The sequence below is a fragment of the Lathamus discolor genome, chromosome 5 (assembly GCF_037157495.1).
Source record: "Lathamus discolor isolate bLatDis1 chromosome 5, bLatDis1.hap1, whole genome shotgun sequence".
NCBI classification, from domain to species: domain Eukaryota; kingdom Metazoa; phylum Chordata; class Aves; order Psittaciformes; family Psittacidae; genus Lathamus; species Lathamus discolor.
The window spans coordinates 45,299,971-45,320,488 of NC_088888.1; the positions used below are offsets into that span (position 1 = coordinate 45,299,971).

At 39.2% G+C, this 20,518-nt stretch overlaps 1 protein-coding gene across 1 annotated transcript in view; it reads right to left on the minus strand.

Annotated features, from left to right (window-relative positions):
• NOX3 (NADPH oxidase 3) overlaps positions 1–20,518 on the minus strand; it is a 39,050-nt gene that overhangs the window by 16,532 nt on the left and 2,000 nt on the right. The window contains exons 4-9 of the mRNA XM_065679094.1: positions 19,561–19,645; positions 10,868–11,013; positions 6,814–6,995; positions 5,124–5,253; positions 1,949–2,041; positions 567–820 (exon numbers count right to left, since the gene is read on the minus strand). Of these exons, the coding sequence (XP_065535166.1) occupies positions 567–820; positions 1,949–2,041; positions 5,124–5,253; positions 6,814–6,995; positions 10,868–11,013; positions 19,561–19,645 (890 nt within the window). The remainder of the gene's footprint in view (positions 1–566; positions 821–1,948; positions 2,042–5,123; positions 5,254–6,813; positions 6,996–10,867; positions 11,014–19,560; positions 19,646–20,518) is intronic.

A 20,518-nucleotide genomic window follows, 5' to 3' on the forward strand; every position in this document is an offset into this window, starting at 1 on the left:
AATTTGAACACCAGTAACCTTTATAAACTGGAGCAGAGTTTGGAAATTAGAGACAGAGTTGAGGGACACTGTTGGAAAGAAGTAAGGTTCAAGCATAAGTTTCTGAGGCCATATGTCTAAGTAATGAAAAATGTCTAAATAAGTGAAAGGGAAAAGCTGGAATTTTGGATGGCAGGAGATGGGTGCCATGAGAGCATAAACACAGAGGCACAAAGGTAGCAGATACATTCCAGTGTTGTTCTAATTCAGCTCTTAATCTGTCAAAATGGATTACTTTAGGTGTAGATATAGAGGTTAGAGATTTAAATGATAGTGACAGAGATATAGATATGGATATGGACTTTAAATCTTGGATTAGTCATTATGTCATCTTGGTAGCTGTGGCCTAAGTTCATGACTGTGTTCTTCTGCGTTCCTTTTAGCATAATGGCATATTTTGTATCCAGAACTACTATCTAATACTCTAACATAAAGAACACATACGAAGTTAATGAAATTTAAAATATTAACATTTATTTTAAAATGTAGCATTAACATTTTAAAATGTATTTTTCTGTAAATCAAACCTTGGTAACATCCACAATTCCTTGAAAGCTTTTTCCTGTGCTCCGAAGGCCTTGAAGAGGGCTGCAGTCCAATCCCCAACGACCCGTATGTGAACACTGAAGAAGTCCTCCTCAGGAGCTGAGGTGAGGGTGAAAGGGTGCCACTCCAGCCATGAGACAGATGGGCACTGTAGAAAGATATATTGACCAGGTCCCATTTTAAAGCCGCATTTCTTCATGTGAAGCTCAAGGACTCCAGAGGAATATGTCGCCACCTAAACAGTAATAAAACGACCTGTTTTATTTTCCTTCAGAAGAGTAGCTGTTTGTTTTCATTAGGTTACAGGTGACTTTGCAATCACTTCTACTTGAGTTCCACAACAAGTTAATGCAAATTGGTATGCAAAGTAATTATTAAGTGTCTTGTAGATTATATCCTAAACTGCATGTTGCAGTGCTGGTATTGCCCAGTAGCTTGAGAGCACGTACAATGTGTATCGTGGGGCAGCTTGCTTTGTGAGTGCAAGAGGCAGAGGAAGGGCTGTAACAATTCAACAATTTGTGAACTTTCTGTTTTAGTTGAGCCTCTTCCTTAATGGACTGGAATAATTTCCCACTTTTGCTGTTGTGTAACAGTATTAACATGAGTGGGATTATTGTTGGTTCAGCAAGAAGAAAAAAAGCCCTATGAGCTCAGTTCTAACATACTATTATTAAGAGGTAATCTCAGTTAAGCAGCCAGTTTTATATGTCATATATACTGAGATTCTCAGATCACAGACACTCTGTGAAATCAGCAGCAAGATTTATCTAACATGCTTTTCCCCTCACAAAAAAAACCCAGTTTCTGATCTTTGTCTTGATACATGTGGACTCAGCTACTTCAATAGCACCATTCTCCATCCATTTTGCTGTGACTTAAATAGGCCCTTAGCACACAGAGATATTTACAACTGAGATAAATTGTTACATTGGTATTAATGAAGCTTAGATTATTATGCTGATAATATAACCCTTAATCTTCTCAGAAGCCTCCAGATTTGAAAGTAAAAACCATATCCTACTGAAGGCAAGGGCATCTCTGGCATTTACTGGAGTGGAACATGGTTGCAGTTCATTAAAAAGAGCAAACCTCTGTGCAGATGTTTGTGTTATGATGGTGTAAAGCCTGGCACCTCATTAATCAAGTCTGGATCTGTATGGAATATTCTTATGGCCTCGCTGTTGGAATAAATGCAAAATCTGATATCGATACTTGTCTGAAACCATGGTAGTGATGGAAGAGCTGCTGAAGCTAGGAGTGAAAAGTGAGGTCATAATATGGAGAAGTTACCTGTAAAAATAAAAAATGTCATTGACATGGGGTTTTTTTTTGACACAGACATGCAACTTATGTTACACACCTTAGTAATGATCACCTCCTGTCGAAATCTCCAAAAGCGAATAACTCTTTCACAGATGTACAACACCACAGGACTTAAAACCCACTTCCAAGCCTGTAGACAGTTTTATATTAAAAAAGAACATTTATCTGAATGTCTACAAAAATGCTTTGCATCACTGGCTTAAATCAGCGGGTAGCGTAAAATTAAATTATTTGATTTTTCTTCGTGATTTCTGATTTGCTTTTCTCAAGGGAGTATTTTTGTTGCTACTGTAGCAGTTCTGGCTTTCTTGTGGAACAGACATATGGGACTCCTTCACAGATGCACTCTAAAACCAGTGCTAACATCTATCTGTAGCCTGGCCAAGAAGAGTCCTTTTAAATCTTTTCCTACTAAAAGGCAAAAGGATTAATGAATTTAGGTGTTACATATAGATATCATTAGACCTGAAGACATAGGGCTGCATACATTTATACAAAATTACCCATAGCCTTATTATTTTTTTGCTCTTCAAAGTCTAAAATATTTCAGAAGGGTCAGATAGGAGTAGCTGTTATTGTCAGCTGCAAGTTTTCTGATAGTGTATGAGTAAGCACTAAGTCACAAGTATTCAATTAGAGGAACGGGATACATTTCCATTTAACCCATGACTTGGCTCTGTATCAATAAATGTGTTTTTTTGATCTAGGATACTAAGCTGGTCATACTTTAAGTGTTGCGGGTAATTGTGCTTCTAGTTTCTAAGCTCATGTACTGAACACTGTAACAGAGATACTTGGCTATTCAAGTATACTATCTAACAATTTCACTGACTTGTACTGATAGCCAAGATAATTGGCTGTTATTGAAACTTCATGATATTTTTTTTCTAGAAGAGATACTGTTTTATTTCCAATTTTTCTAATTACAGAGCTCATTCTAGAAAACTGAAGACTCTACAATTGTGTGGCTTTTAAAACCTCCAAAGAGTAACTTCACTTGCTGAAACATTGACTTTGCTCCACAAGCTGGGTAACAGGGGTTATAAAGTATGTTTTATGAGAAGCAAGCCATAAAATTATGTGGCTTCCTTAGAAAGTGCTAAGAGGATGGAGTGGCAATTTCCCAAGGTTAAGTCTTGAAAATTAAATAAAAATATGCATGATTTAATAATGGGAAGCAACCAGCATAAGCCAGAAGATTGTTGGTTAAAGCAGAAACTCATCACATCCGTTGTCCTTAAATACTACAGGTGTCTCTGCACAGTGGGTAATCTCACTTCTTGAATATATTTGCATATATCAAGCCACAATAATGATGAGACCTGTTTTTCCTCCTTTCCATTTGTGCTACTTGTAAATAAAAGCATGTGACAGGAATGTTAAGGTTGGAGGCTACCCTCTGTGAGCTCAGCTGATATTTCAAATGTGCCATTGCTCCAGCACAGCAGAGCATTCAGTCCAAAATATCTTCTGGCTGTCTTGGGGCAACACGGCTTCCACCAGGAAGGATGGGCTGCTAGGAAACACAGCTCCTGGCTGGCTAATCGGGGCATCTGTATTCTTGCCCAAGTGGTGTTTCCTCCTGTAATGAGAATGAACTGAGATGGGACAGTGATGGCCCAGGAGAGGCTGCAAGGATAAAAGTCCAGGCACCGTGGGTGCAACAGAAATGCTTCATTGTCCTCAAGCAGGATCCAGATCAGGCTGAAATATGAAGCAGGGGATCATAGGTAACATGGCTGAGAGAGGGTCTCTGCTGTGGTAGCCTCCCTTGGGAACCGTGGCCGGCACGGTGTGCACTCCAGTGTCAACCTCGTGCAATTCCAGCTGTTTGCAAGGCTGTCCCTTCCCTTCTCAGCCTTCACCTGCCCCTGCTTGTGCTGCACAAGATTTGCCACGGCTTTTTAGCCTCTGAATGAATGCGTGCTATCTGCAGTGTCTAGCAGGTATCACACCATAGTGTATTACCCATCCAGCAAAGCACTGTTGCACTGTTCTTACATATGGTATTATCACAATTCATTTAAAATAATGTGACTTTGCAAATATGGCCTTGGGTATGCATGAAAGTCTGGCAAAATAGGTTTAACACAGTGGAAGTTCTCTTCAGTTGGCTTTATGATAATGCATGTCAAGATATGCTGTTGGAAGCAAGATTGTGTCTGTATTCATGGTGCGTAGCCATGTATTGATTTTTATGGTGACATTGTAGCTGAAATTTTTAGAGAGGCATTCATTTTCTCATTAATATGCAGCTTGGATAGGGGCTAACAATAGTTTAGTTTAAGAAAAATCTATGTCAGCCATTAAAAGAGCTACAAGACACTGAATGCTAATTTTTCTCCTTTACTTCAGGATTTCCTTTGGTATGCTTTTTTCTTTTTGGAAGAAACAACAAAAACTTGCATATGAGCAAGCTAAATCTTGAGCTGTAAATGTTAAATGATTGTGTTTGGATGCGAGACATCTGACATACTGTACAAGTCTGCTACTTAATTACCCCCTGTGGATTTGCAATCTTGTTGCAGGAAAGTCACCCTTCGGTGGGACATTTTTCCTGCCTTTTCCTTTCATAATTCATTGTTTCAATTTCTCTCCTTTTTACCTAACTTAAGACATCAAGGCTGGATGATATGAAGAATGTGCCCTAAAACAAGGACATAATTTTAACTCTGACTTATTCTCCCATGGTATTTAGACTATCCATATTAAAGTACAGTTAGTTAGAATAATAATACTAACTTGAATTCCTAGCTTTACTGTTCCATTGTATTTTCTGCATCTCTGCCCTCATAAGGTTTTTACGTGGAGCCTATGTTTGTGCAGTGAGCACATCAAGGATATTGTTGATACCGAATAATTAAAAAATAAATGTACAGAAGAGTTTTAAACAGAGTATAATTCTGAAATCCATACCCTTCATGAAATCCATACAAAGGGAATGTTGCTTACCAAAACGATCTTCCAGAAATAAAAATTGTTATTAATGACACCAAAATTTTATTCATCACTCTTCATCTGTACCTGTCTATACTGATTATAAAAGAGGTCAGGATCACAGTTTTAATGCACAGGGAGACGCCATGGAACAGAAATGTGCAGCTACTCTGTAAACAGTCACTAGCATACACTTCAGCTCCCTGCTTCCTAAGACATTTAGCCTTCCAAGGAAGGACACTGACTTACAACCAGAAGGCAAACATCACTCTTACCACAGGTTTGTTGCCAGAAAACTGCGGCAAAGGGCACTGAGTGGCATTCTCCCATTCCAAGTAGTGATCTTTACAGTAAGTGACGTTGTGGAGCAGCAGACTCTGAGGCGTCTGACCTCGGACAAGCTGACTTAAAACAAAAATGTCCATCAGTGATATGCTTTGCAAGGTTTCTGTGCATCTGTGCATTTTGAATTACTAGTCAAATTCAGATTCGGAGATAGCCGAAAGTTTAAGAACTGGCCATTTCAACCCTGCTCTGCTCTCTTGTCCAAATTACCTTTCCTTTAGCTTTGCTATGACATTTTGTCCAAATGTAAGAAGTATGTTATAGTATCAGTATACATCAGTGCAGCTGAAGTGTTTAGAGTCCTTGCATAGAGAATGTACATTTTGCTGTTTGTGGCAAAAATCAGAATGATTTCCAAGTTCTTTAGAACAGACACTTTGACTTCCTCTCTATATGAGCATCTTGTATTGTTTAGAGAAATAATAAAACTTAATAGTGACAGACCTTCTTTTCTTTTGCTGCTTTCTAAATGCATTTTTAAAAGCTGCAAATACAGTTGGAGTACTGTAATTAGATGTACACTCTCTAAACATATTAAATACTAGCTTTTTTACTTCTGAGAATGTTAATGATATGAATTCTCCCAAACATATCAGTCCTGACTGTTCAGTTTAAATGGGTTTCAGCTGGTGTTGATTATGGGTAGAGAAGGAAGATTTTTATGGGGAAATGGTGTTTGTTTCATATTCTTCTCTGAATTTTCCATTTTTTCCACACATACTTTGGCTGTACAATATTAGCCAGTCTTGCCCATGAGTCTAACAAGAGACAAGGAGGTAAGGAGTACTGCCTTCCTTTACATGGCAGTGTTATCACATGCCACCAGTTCAGGCAGAAGGACAGAAAAGGAGGTAGACTTGAGTGAGTTTTGTTCAGTCACATGGGAAGGAGAAAGAGATGGGAAGAGAACAAAACCTTGTGTTTTGGCTTCTTTTCAGAAATCAGGTAGCGGTAGGGATGTGCTGGGGCAGCAGGCAGCTGCTCTGTTGTGGTGCACTCCCAGCCTGGAGCAAGCAATGTGCTCATTGAATGCTATTGACAGAGCTGTTAAAGAAGTGTACCCTATTCAGGGAAGTCTCTTGCTGAGGAGTGTCAATCAGCTGGCTGGGCAGAGGGTGCTTGCAAAGCTGGAGGCTTACAGGGTTCATTATAGTTGTTTGAAATTGGAGTCTAAAAGATTTGCTGGAGAGAGGGGAGGGGGCCATTTTAATCAGGCCAGGATACAGTTTACAGCATTTGTTTGCAGCTGTGTCTCTGAAACTTGGGACTAATTAATTGAGCCAATTTCAGGAACACTCAATGCCAAACCGAATGTGGCAGCTCTCAAATTGCAAGGAAAGAGGTGAGAAAAGTAACACACCACAAAACATTGTACTGCCTGTTCCTTGCTCCATGGAGACATCATGTACCTCCTGAACACAGGCACATGCACATGGTACTAGGAAGTTCCTCTGTGTCAGAGAATAGTGGTCTTTAGTACTGGGAGATACCAATCTGCAGTCTGACTCCAAGCAAAGACCCCAGCAGCTGGTTAATAGGAAAGCACAGGATTAGATATTTGAATCATGTTTCATCTCATACTGTGTACATATACACCATGTAGTTTATTCAGACACTTACCCCATACCATGGATTATTAAACCAATGAAGAAAGGCACAAAGAGATGATGGGTGTACCAGAACACCTCATAGCATGACCTTCTGATGAGCTCAGTAGATGAAGTCATGATCAGAATTAAAGCCACAGTTATCACAACTCCAGTTATTCCAGCAATGGTAGTTAGTACCTCTCTTGTTGTGTTCTTGAATAAGAAGACATTGTTAGTATTAGTAGTTATTGTTGTTATAATCGTTACTTTTATTACTACTTCTGTTACTGTTACTATTGCTACTGTTGCTGCTATTATATATGAAGCCAAAATCTAAGATATATTTTCAGTAAACAAAGAAAAGCAGAACAAGATGTGGAGGCAAACCTCCATTTTACCACAGAAAAGCATGGAAAAACATCCCTTTGCTCTATTTCCACTCAGGCTTTTCACAAACACGTGTAAATGTTTACTGTCACTTATTTATTTCAGGAATTGAAAGAAGGAGATCAGATAGTCTCATTAGTAGAATCATATAATCGTAAAATGGTTTGGGTTAGAAATTACCTTAAGATCATCAAGTTCTAACCCTCCTGCCTCGGTCAGGGACACCTCACACTAGACCATCTCATGCAAGGCACTGTCCAGCCGGGCCTTGAACACTGCCAGGGATGGGGCATTTACCACTTCGTTGGGCAAACTGTTCCAGTGCCGTAGTACTTTTATTTAGTTTACTTTTGTAAAAGTGTCTCAGAAAAAAAGGCAAATTATTAGAGAAGTGAGATTAGTCCTAGAGATAAAATAAGTAAAACAGCACTAGAAACCAGCTTATTCATGTTAAAGTGATAAAATGAGGTGCCAAGACACCTGGAACCATAAGGGCGTGGAGTTCTTTCGTGATTAATTTACTTCAAAGTTTGTGGGGTTTTTAGCAGCCCTGAAATGGTGTATTAAAATGGTATGCTCTCATTTACCTAACAGAATACCTTATTTACTTGTTTCTTACATTTACTTGGAGATACACTGGATAATACTTGGGTTTATTATTTAAAAGACATATTTAAATTCACATTTCTATGCTTGTCAGTGATGAAACATCAATAGGCTGGGCTAGAACATGTTCCTTCTTGTTTATGACTCACAGGAATCAGCACAGGTTTGTTACATCTGTCTAAACCCACCAAAATAAACTGAAGTGAGAATGAAGATGTATTTTGAAGACAACAGTCAGATGCTGATCTCAGTTATAATGTGCAAATCATGAAGAACAGCAGTAAAAATCTCACATACAAGACGAGACTCAAGCTAAATATGCCAGCAGAACGTAAATGAAGTCCCATTTGGCCTGTGAGGCATATATATCAGTTTTCTTGGTGCTGATGCGCAAGAATGAAGGAACTCAGCATGCCTTCTGGATCCTGAGTTGGTTCTACAGCTTAATACACTAGAAGTAAAAAAACCTCTATATTGTACTTGTAAAGTGCTCTGATTTGATATGGAAATCCTAGAGGTGATAAAATACCACTGCCATTTTTCCAGTCACTTTTTACAGTAAAATCATTCTTTCAAATGTTCACACTTGACAGCACACAGTACATTTTCAAATTGGTGCCTGTGAAGAGTGTGTTCAGATCCTATTACATATTAGCAGCATTGATCTAGGTAATATTTTGAACATTTTCACTACAGTGGCTAGTTTGAATGTTGAGATGAAACAAGAAAAAATGTCAGATGCTTAGTACATTGCTACTACAGGGGTAGGATGAAGCTGAAATAGAAGCCTGAATTGTTGCTCTCAGAACTTTCTTCTCCAAAGGCAGAAACAATCTTTTATTTGCTTTCCTTCATAATTTATTAATTCTGAATGTAGCTACTGAGGCATAAGTGGCTGTTGAAAGAAATATAAATATTAGAGGTTAGGGTAAAATCTAGACTGTAAATTAGAAGGCAACTGTGGGGCATATTAGTGTGAAAAATCTAGGAAAGTATCTCAAAAAATGCTAGCCTTCTTCCTCAAGGGTATTTAGGATGTTAATGCTAATTAGAGGCGTACCTCACAATTGTATCACCTATGAGAAGGCTTAGTGAAAAAAAAAAAAGCATACTGAAAAATAGTAGGTTCACGTTCACAGCTGTGACCTTTTTTTTGGTTCCTGGGGAATCTCTCATGTGCAGTGAGAGTGGGCACTCTGTTCTGAAAGACTGTGCAGCTGCGTCCTTGGCTCACTGTCCTGTTCTCTTAAACCTGACTACTTTGTCAACACTAACATGAAGACTTTTGTGTTCCTATTGCTGAGACCATTTATTTGCTTGATTTTTTCAAACTTGAGAATTATTTACTTTTTTATTTTGAAAGATGCAAAAATCACACTATCTAAACTGGAAAGGAAGTGAGAGAAAACAGAACAACATGGTTTGGATCTGAAAAGTACTGTCAAATCCTGCTGATGGTTGTGCAGCCATTGTCTCACTTTGTTTCTTGATTCAATGAAGCACACTACTGATCAAAAGAGCTTCACTACATGGTGTTCAAGCAATCTTTATTGCATGCTGACTATGTGGAAATTTTCTGAAGAGCAGAAACAACACATGTGGAAGTCTCACCAGGGCCATTTCAACCCTGGAATATGTAACAGTATATTACATTATACACAAGCAAACATGTAAGTGTGATATACAGAGTAATGGAGAAAGGAAAAAACCTGATGAGCTTTTGCATGTTTTACATGCACACCTTGCAGAAAGGGGCTGTTTTTCTTTAGGTTATGAGTATTATAAGGATTAGCTTATAATGCTCTTGTGAGATACCAAGGAGGTGGACAGGAGGCACAGTTACTTTTTTCCACAAAGTAAGTATAACCATTTATCTGCAGGGCTGAGGTGCCCACAGACCTGCTTAGCTCAGAAGAGTACACAGTTTCCCCATGCACTGCTTCCTATACACAGAAAGCCTCCGGGTGTTTTTGCATTTGTAGTGGTTTAAACCCAACCACAAAACTCGTTCGCTCACTTCCCCCCCCTTCTTGCCCTCCCCCTGCTCCTGGAGGGACGGAGAGGAGAATCGAAAAGAGTGCAACTCCCACGGGTTGAGGTAAGAACAGTTCAGTAACTAAGGTATAACACAAATCACTGCTGCTACCACCAATAATAATAATGATAAGGGAAATAACAAGAGGAAAGAATACAACACCTCAACACCAGCCGACCAATAACTTGCCCCACTCCCCCCAGCCAAGCACCGACCGATACCTTGTCCAACCCTGCAGTCCTCCCAGCCCTTCCGGGTAACTCTTCGTTACCTCCTGGGCATGACGTGCTGTGGTATGGAATACCTCTTTGGTCAGTTTGGGTCAGGTGTCCTGTCTCTGCTTCCTCCCAGCCTCCCCTCGTCCCCGACAGAACATGAGACTCACAAAGTCCTTGGCCAGAATAAACATTACTTAGCAACAATTAAAACCAATCGGTGTTATCAGCTCTCTGCCCAGGCTGGAAGTCAAAACACAGAGCTTGCACCAGTTACTAAGAAGGAGCAAAACGGCTACTGGTAAACCCAGGACAGCATTGCTCTTCCATGGGCCACCACGCTCAATATGTAACAAGGCAGAATCAACCCCCAGGTTGGGAAAATACTGCATAACCTTCGGGAGAGGCAAATAGCCACTGTGAAAGAGGTATTATTAAGTGCTATTTCTGTTTTGTTTGGGGTTTGGTTTATTTATCTTTTCTTCTTTCTAGAAAGAAGTTGTGTTTGTTCCATGTATTAATAGTTTAGGTTTTGTTGTTTGGGTTGGGCTTCTTTTTTCAATTCTTTGCAGGTTTATTTCATTGTCTACTATTCACAACACTCCTTATCCTTCCCCCACCAGCTGTCTCCTGACAAACTAATTAAAATACTGTGGACATTTCTTTGAGCTTAGTAACCTGAAAATTGCAGCTCTCAGTAAGTGTTTTCAGCTGAAATTGAGGTTAACCTTTGGCAGCACCTTCTCGCTCTGGTTAAAAGGCTTTGAAATACAGTTTTACCGACAATAGAATCCACAGAGGAAAACTTTTTAGATGAGGAAAACCAAAAAGTGACAGCTTACTGTTTCATAGGTCCTGATTGGGTTCAAATAGCTTTCATTTGGACCCTTGCCAAGGCCAGAAAGTTTATTCCGTAACTCCCCAGCTTCCGTAGATTGGCTGGTATGATACCGCTCAATGTTGATCAAGTGGGCAACAATATGGATGGCTGCATGAGAGAAAGAGTGGTGTGAAATTACAGACACACTTGTACATGTCCACAGTGCAGAAGTAACTTCATTAAGCACATTACAAACTATTTGGAAACCTTGGGCATACATTGAGGACTTTGCAGGGTTAAGGGGACAAGAAAAGGAAAATTTTATGAAATACATGTCTAATGTGAAGCAGCTGCTTCACATTGGAGAGGAGACAACAAGCTCTGGGGTCACCTCCGTGATTACAGTCAAGTGCCCGCACAGTCTTTGATGTCATCAAAGGAGAACCACTTGAGAGATGAGGTAAAGGTGTTTGCCTCTGATTTTAAATTGTTCAAAATGAGCTAAACTGATTAAAATCCCTTTTTTCCCCCCATTAATATATTAGGACGTGCAATGGTCTCATATTGCTAAGCAGATCACTAATTTATCTCCTTTAGGCATAGACCAGTTTGCAGCTTGCGCTGGGGATAAGAGATGTGTCCAATATCTGTCTCCTATTAACAAGTAGCTATAGCATTACTTTACACAGGTGGAGCCTGAGAAAACCACCAGAACTATGGCTTTAAGGGAGAAGTCTGAATCACAATGTTAGATCTGACTTGCTCTGAGCTTCATGTATCACTTCTACTTCTGGCCTGCTCCTGAAGGTATATCAAATGGTCAGTTTAGGAAAATACCTTAGAGTGAAGTGAGACCCCCTGTAATTCTTTTCCTCAGTGGAAAGGCAATAATTACAAAAGAAGAAAAGAGAAAGAATTTTGGTTTATAATTGGCTAACAGGTAAAGTCGTAATCATGCAGTTTCAGTTTTCAGGATGAGAGATTCTCAAATCCATTACAGTAAAGTTGTAATTAATGCAAAATATTAAATGCCAAAGGATGAAAAAATGATAATGAAAAACAATTATATGTTTACAGTAGAGCTATTAGGATATGCTATCTCTAGTTTTTATAATTAGCTTCCCGTTATCATCTCTCCTTCAGCGTTTATCTGTTCCTGTCCCTGACCATTTAAAAAACCTTTCTAAAAGGCAGTATTTGTAGTAAACCGAATGCGACCCTTTTCCCTGAACAACATTCTCTCAAAATAAGGTTATTTTTCTTCTTTTTTCTTTTTTGTTATCTTTTTTATTTCTCAATTTTCCTTTTTTAATTCTTTTTTCCTTTTTTCTTATTTCTCCTTTTCATTTTCCGTATAGTTTTCCTTTTTCTTTTCCTTTTCTCCTTTTCTCTCTTCTCTCTCTCTTATTCCTTCTTTCTTTCCTTTTTCTTCCTTTTTTTTCTCTCATTTTTTTTATTTGTAACTGTTTGCATAAAACTAATGTCTTACTGTGCTAGTTGTGCTAGTCACTGTGTAATCACAAATGAAAACACAGGATTAAATGCATCGATACTTTGGTATTGCTAAGTCTTTTAGCTGCTTATCCACTTAGAGAGCTCCCTCACTCTGGTGCTGGAGTCCAAGCTCCTCTGCAGCACCTATGGAGATCTGTGGGCATGGTAATATGAGTTGAGGTAGGCTGCTGGCCATGGACATGCTTAAAGCAGACAGAACAAAAAGGTAGAAGACTGCTCTCTTCCCCAACAGTAGGTTAGTCCATGTGTCCAGGCTGAAGCAAGGTCATTTTCACTCTCTTCTTCTGAGGTGATCTTTCTAGAGCAGTAGATGTGCTGGGGTTGGTTGACTTTCAGGTTTCATTTCATTCAAAATGTTACGTCACCTTAGGGACTCGCCCTGCCACTCCTGCTTCACCTCATTGCCCCATGCTGAGGTACTCACTAGGAGATGAAAGACCTATTTGAAAATCCTTGTTACACTGAATCTGAAGTCGGGCTTTAAACTGAATCACATGTCCTAGTCACTGGGCTGACTCTTTATTCGCTTGTGAGCTGTTTCCCAGCGAAACCCTTAATAATCAAACATTTACTGACACAAGCATCCCAAGGGAATGCCCTGAGCACCCAAACTGCAAAACCAAGCGCCCATTTTTTCTGAATCTTTGGCCCAATGAATAATAAATTATTTATACAAGCTGGAATAGCTTCAGCAGAATGGAGACTGAATCCAAATGGGTATGAACTGCACAGAGATAAAATGAGCCTGGAAATTAGAAGACAGATTCAAGCCATCAAAGGAATGAGACTCTAAAATAACCTTTCAATAAACGGGATAATGGGATCAAGCAATCTAAGCAGCTTTCAGCTGAAGGTTGGTCATTTTATGAAATAGCATATATGACGTGACTGTGAGCATTAGAGGGTATTGGACTCAGTGACCTGGCATGTCGCTGTTATGGATTAGGTGCTGCATGTGAAACAACCCAGCCAGCGTCAGGCAGAAAATGCTCCCGCAAACCTGTATGTGAGAGGGTGCTCCCAGCACCTCTGCAGTGCTGGGATGCTGGAAGGAAGGTTACACTAGACCACAGGCAGCAAGTGAAATGTGTGGATTCAGGCTGTCAAAACCTAAAAGCCTGAGAGTTTCTGAGCTGCAGGGTTTAGGTGGCAGCTGTGTGGGGGCTGTGGCAATCTGTTCCCCAGCGTACAACTGATGTATAAGCAGTATATAAACACTGCTTATGTATTTAAGTGTAACAGCACTTTTAAGTGCTGAGTGAGAAGGGGGGAAACTGTTCAAACAAGAGACTCCTTTCAGAACAGATGTTTTGGCCTGGTAAGGGTGCTATCAGATCCAGCTGGAAGAGAGCCAAGTCATTGCTTGACAAGGACCTGATTTCTCTGACATCTCAAAGTGAACTCGGAGGACAGGAGTGTGGGGTAACAGACCACAGTCTGTGTTAGGTTGTGGAGTTACATGCTGCATGTAGTGCGGTACTGGACTACGGGAAAGGGGAGAGAAATCTTTAAAAGGACGGAAAGCCCTGACAGTGATTCTCTGAGTGAATCTACTGAGCAGTTATATCTTGGCATTTGCTAGCAATTACTGGTGCTTGGGCCTCTTGTCCTCTCCACCTTCAGGATGCTCTTTATAACTCTGGTATGATATAATAGTCACCATGGCCTTGGGACCATGTAAGTTTCACACAGCTATAATCCGTAGTATTGTTTTACCAAGGGTTCTGTGCAGCATGTAAACTGCAGGTTTTTGACTGTCCTTGCTCATTTAGAATAGTAACTGACTACAGGCAGAGGTTTGAATCTGTTCATACCACAACACACTTTCTCTCTTTCACCTCCAAAACACATAGATTATTTAAAAAGCAGTGCTGCAGATTCTGAAGTCTTTGAATGAAATGATGGCATTTCCGTTGTTTAGGAGGTTATGAAATCCCACACTTTACTCAAAGTGCAGGGTTGTACATGATTTGTACAATTTCTAGTTATGTCAGCAGCAATAGGAAACTTGGTGCTATCTGGTATATGCCAGGTGTTGAGAGTGAAATGAGCTGGTAGTTTCTTTCAGACAGACAGAGGTCCACATTTCCTATCAGAGTATTTATTTCTAGTCTTGAACAGAAAAAAAATGGGTTGAATGGAGGTAGCTTCCCAAGGTCCTGAGCCACAGATTTAATGAAGAGTAGTCATGTTGCAATTTTTCCCTGAAAGAAAAGATCCACTTTCTGCAACTTTACCTAGTCAGATTTTTCTGCAGGCTTTTAAAGGACACCATTTTGTCTATCTGCATGTTGTTCTGCTTTCCTGTAAGTATTATGTCAATGGAAATATCATACCTACTTCTCTGAGATTTACCACATCTTCCCTTCTGGGTGACATTCCCTCCAGGTTTCAGCTAATGGGTAGAGGATATTGAAAGCATAGAAGACTTCCAGAACGAACAGAAGAGTTTTGTTTTGTTTTTTTTTTTTTTCTACAAGCTTTTCTGTGGAAGCTGTTAATGTACAGAGTATAATGGTACACTGAAAATATTAGCATTCAAACTAATGATATACTGAATATGTTGGTTTACCTGAGTGTCTCATCATCTTAAATATTGCCTAGAGTGTTATTAGATTAATACCTCTGATGGGTTTTGTGTGCTGCTAGGAAAAAATGATGCAATCTAAAAGTGAATTATAGCTGGATGGTAAGAGTAATGCAAAGATCTAATTCCCGTTTCAGTGTGGTTCATTTAATGTACAATAGTTGTGGCAGACTAAAAAGTCTGGCACTGGATACATTGCCATTAGCTAAAATATTTTACATCCCTAAAGTGCATTTTCTGAAGGTCTTTGCATCTGCAGTGTATAGAATTTACTAAGCAATTCCAAAATTAATATACAAATTTCTAAAATCTGAGCTTAGAACAATTGTAAGGTTTTTTTCCGTGCACCATTTAGGGAAGATAACCATGAGAGCAAAGTTTAAGGTATTATATCTTAGGATTTTCAGTTCAATTTTTTTTCTCATTCTGCATAACCAAATATAAAGTACAGAATAAATAATGTAATCTTTTAAACAAAGGGGTTTTTTTATAACTGTACATGAAGACTGAAGGATTTTCATTGTTGTTTTTAGCAACATCTGGAAACTCTGAAGCACTTAACATACATTAATTTGTATTTGACCCCAAGATGTTATATCTAATCCACCTCTGAGATCAAATAAAAGGTTTTATTGGGAAGAGGGAGGGAGGAAAAGGGATGCTATTAGAGCAGGGTGTTTACTGTACATATTCTTAAATACAAAGAGATGTAATTAAATTATCTTGAAAGTCTGGTCAATTTAGCTAGTCTTATTCAGCCAATTGTGCCTTCAGTGGAGCATGCACAACTCTGATTGAACTAAACAGAAATTGCATGTGTTTATCTGAGAACAAGATTTCACTCTTTTTCTGCATGCCTGTACAGGATAATAATCAAACTGGAGCTTGCTGCTAGCAGTTAAATGTTTTGGTTAACAAACCCATCATGACAAAATCAAAGGGTCAAATCCTGGGTTTTCTTCCCACAGTGAAGAGAATAGCTTTGCAAGCAGCTAACCTAGGCATGGGGAATCCTGCGCCTGACCAAGCCTGGACTCTTTAGCCACACACTGCCTTGTGCGTTTTCTAGTTACACAGAAACCTTCGTTCAGTTTCATGCTGTCTTTGTGGGCTAAAACTTGCAGGTTCTGTAAAAATTACAACAATAGTGACCACACACATACTTGCACTGGATATTTTTTTTTTTAGAATGGTCATAAACATCAAAGAAGAATCCAATGACTTGGACCATTTTTTATCCTAGCTGGAAGCTTATAATATTTAATTTGATGTAGTTTCTTTCCTAGTCCTTGCACTAAGTCTGGATTTAAGCAGCATGACTAAAAAAAAAATGCAGTTTAATGGAAACTGGGTTTCCTGTCATTTCTGGAAGTACAACACTGAGATATCACTCAACCTCTTGTGAAGATAAGCTTCTGCTTCCCTGAAAACTTCATCACTTCTACAAAAATGTGACTCGGGTCACCAAAGCTTTTTGCATAGCCACCACTACCAAAATGTGGTTGCAAATGGAAAGGTTTTCTGGTATTTTTAGCTATAGATTTTTCAGTGCTTGGAAGGAGCCAAACATACCTGGCGTTGCTGTATTTCAGTCTGCGTTTTGCATGTTTCTAAAGAAAATTGCAGTGGTAGAATTTTTAAGGAGCAGCAACCACCATTTCAAACAGCCTAACTACAAAAAGCCTTATTGTCCTTCCCCTACTTTCCCTTAATTGTTTAAGCTTTATTCATATCATAGTTCAAAAGGTGTTTGAGCAATATATCTATATAACCTTTCTGCAAACATCAAAACAAGAAGCAGTTTGCTCTTCAAAATATGCACCTTATATCAAAGTAAAATAAAAATCTCCCAACACTTCCCACATCAGAAAATGTATGAATGTACTTTCTTAAGAGGCTAAAAACAATACATTAAGAGGAAGGATTTATATGAAATGTTATTTACTATCTCTTGTATGTATCTTTAGGCTCCAGACAACTGAGTCTCAACTGAAAAGTCTCTTTTGCATTAGAAAGCATAGAATGATTTGCACTGATCAAACTGAGAGTGCATGAAACTATGATTTTGTTCTAGCAGAGTTATGGGTCTATAAGGAAGATTTATTAGTGGGTGAATAACTCCCAGACAGCTCTTATCACAGACAGGCATGCAGAATGCAGGAAGCCAAACTAAGCAGAATTCCCTTTACTGAATTTTCAATGATGCCCTTGATTATAGATAGCATGGTTTACTCTCTCTCTTTCCTCCAACTTCCCTCTTCCACTAGTCTCTAATTATATCCCTTTATGACCTGACCAATTAAAGCCTGCTCTTGAATTTGTATTAGAGCTGATGAAAAATTAAAGGTACAGATGTAGTTCTTCCAAGGCCATGCGCACCTCAGCTGAGCTGGCTGCCTGTTAGAAGCCAGACAATACTAACGTTGTACTATTTTTAGCACACTATTAAATAAATATGCTGGAATAACACCACCTGGCATGCTGAGATGAATACATGTTACTTTAATAATAAAGGCGTCTACAATTTCATATTGTGAGGCTAAGATTACTGATCTGATCTTCAAATTGGTTTAACTTCTTGCCACCACATTTAGGCTATTGATCATACAGGGAAGAACATTAATTTAACTAAAAATTACTAAATTGAAATAGACTGTTGACTATGTTTTTGTGTAACAAAAGCAATATAGGTAGTACTTAGATAAATAATGTGTCAGTTGAAAGGAAAATGGCATGTTTACACATCATTTTAACACTTAAATTTTATTAGAAGGGACTCAGTATACATACGGGTACCTCTTTACTCTGAAATGTATCTCTCATCATATGTACTGTATTTTTATTTTTAATTAATTTGAAATTTAATTTCAGGCAACTGTGTTTCTGGCCATTCTTTCCCCAAGTCTGACTATGCAGTAATGCAGTGTTTTCCCAAATATGATAATTGTTTCTTGCTTGTCTGTTAGGGAAGCATGAGTTCATAAGTCATCATGCTTTGCTCATTAGACATCCTTGTATTTTATTTTCTTCCTCAAATATCTCATCGACTATTTGTTCATTTTATATTCTGGAAAAAACACCTAACCCAAATAACAACCCAACAATGAACCCTCATTTTCTCCCTAGAGAGTGACAGAATTAAATAATGGTGCTTTCTGTCATTTCACATCAGCTCCTGTGTCTTTTGTCCTTGGAATTACTGAAGCCATAAAGTAATCACTTTTCTGATAGACTTGCACTTCCCAAAATGTCCACCTTAATGCACTAGCAAACATTTTTATATGAATGTAAAAAACAAAAACATTAAAGGTTTGACTGTGCAGTTTTGCTTTCTTTCTGGAGCATGACAAATTATACACCAAGTAGAAGTTGGTTAATTTACATTCCTGGGTTGATTTGTTAATTAAAGAAGCAATGTTGCGTTCTGTAAGAATCTGCTTTATGCTGAAACTGAACTCTGATAAATGAATGGCCATGACAGATAAGTAAATCATCATAATGCCCTATAAGATGCATGTTCTCATCCCTAATCTTCTCCTTTGAATTCTTTAGCACTCCATACAAAGGACAAATTTCAGCTATTGATTCCTGATGGCAATCCTGACTTCATATTCTCATCTCGCTACGTGGGAACATTAGAAGCCTATACACACAAAAGCAGCTCCACCATGTAGACTGGAAAAATGTTGGGTCCAGGATCCACTCTAACAGCCTGGGGGTAGAACTGTTACCCTGCAGTGTCTTATGCTTGCAAATAACCCTGTGCCTCCTTCACATTTTCTAAGAAAACTATATGCCCCAGATACCTCTCCATCTCTATGTGCTTACATCCTTCCTCATGTTGCCTTTTGTTCTTCCTTCTCTGCACATCCCTTTTCCCCATACTATCTCCTGTTTGCCTCATGTTCACTTAATTCCTACAAGCTTCAGTCTTCTCTAGGTCCTTTAATCACTTGGAGAACAGGAAGGTGCCATGTCTTCTTCCCAGCCAGGCTCAACCTACAGCTCAGTAAGTCACTAGCACCAGCAGAACAGATAACTTTTGATTTCAAGGTCCAGTTTTTCCCTCAAAGGTGCCATTAGTTCCCTGCATCCATCCTCTATTTAAAATAAACAAATAAATAAATAAATATAGAAACCTAATGTTTTTGAGGCAGCTGCCTGTCAAAAATTCAGATTAAACTTATTACCTGGTTGAAAAATTGTTGAAGAAGAGGTAGCGGTGTACAGATGAGTGGTTTTACTCATATGCACAATCTCCTTAGGAAATCGGGCTGTAATGCCATGTCATCTCTGCAACATCTACCCTCAGGAGTTTAATGAAAGTTATTTACACTAAATGTTAAGAGCATACAAGCTGCTCACATTGACTAAATGGCAGCTAGTACTTGTTATCCAGGTTGGGAAGTTATTGACTTAACAAACTTTTCTCAAGCAAAAAGGGTTACAAATAGTTAATCAGACGGGAATCCTACACCTATTTAAAGCTGCAGTCACCAAATGATTGCACTAAAATAGCATGTCTGAGAGCTGATAGGGATTACAGCATTATGCAGAATCACTGTGAAATTCAAAACAGTTCAAAGGCAAAGAAAAAAAGAGGAAAAGCTTACTTGCATTTATAGCTATTCCATAGGCAACCATCTTGTGAAATGTGATGTTTTTGTCAAGCTGTCTCCTCAGTGCTCCTCCACAGCACTTGGTGAAAAAGCAGAACTTCTTTTATATCATTCCTATTACTCTTTACAACTCACATTTTGGAGAGAAGAGAGGAGTTCAGTACTTTTAAAAATGGAATGTTGAAGGATTTCAGTGGAAGTTTTGGGTTATCCTTAACTTTGGGGGTCAGGTGACTATTTTCAGCATAGTGACACTCCAGAGTTTCTTAAGCTATTTAGCTGATGTGCAGGCTCAATAACAGTCTTGATAAAACTCCTCTACATTTAACTGTGATTTGCAAGTGGCTTGTCTGGGCTGGTGATTAACTCGTTTGGTGGTATAAGGATACCATCATGGGCTACCACTGCTCTGCAAGCTCAGGTTTGGCTGCATAAACACAGCTGAACTGCTGGCAAAACCAGCTTGCAATGTAAACATTTTCACTGCTTTCATGAAATGCACACCCCAGGAGGGTGAGGCTGTCTAGACCTCAGGTGTCTTCTGCGTTACTGAGCTGTCTTCCCATTACTGGAAGTGCTCATGGTGGTGTGCTCACGGCCAGCTGGCTGCCTCTGCAAAGAGCTAGCCTGGCGCTGGGGCAGGCTGCAGTGAGCCAAAATGAACATGCTCTGCTGGAACCTAGACAGCTCTCATGGACCTAATTCAGTCTCTGAATGGTGCTGTGGGTGCCTGGATTGATCTCTTGACCTGGCACAGTGCCATGCCAAAGATCCTGGTGTGTATCTGCATTGTTTCCTAACTAGTAAATCTTCCAAGTATCTGGAGCACTGCTGGGTGCAATGCCAACAACACAGCACCTCATTGGAGAATCACTGGATGCAGCCCTGTGCTGGCCATGCTGGAGCCAGTCAAGTTGCTATGTACCATGCTCCTTGAAGCAGAATATTGTCC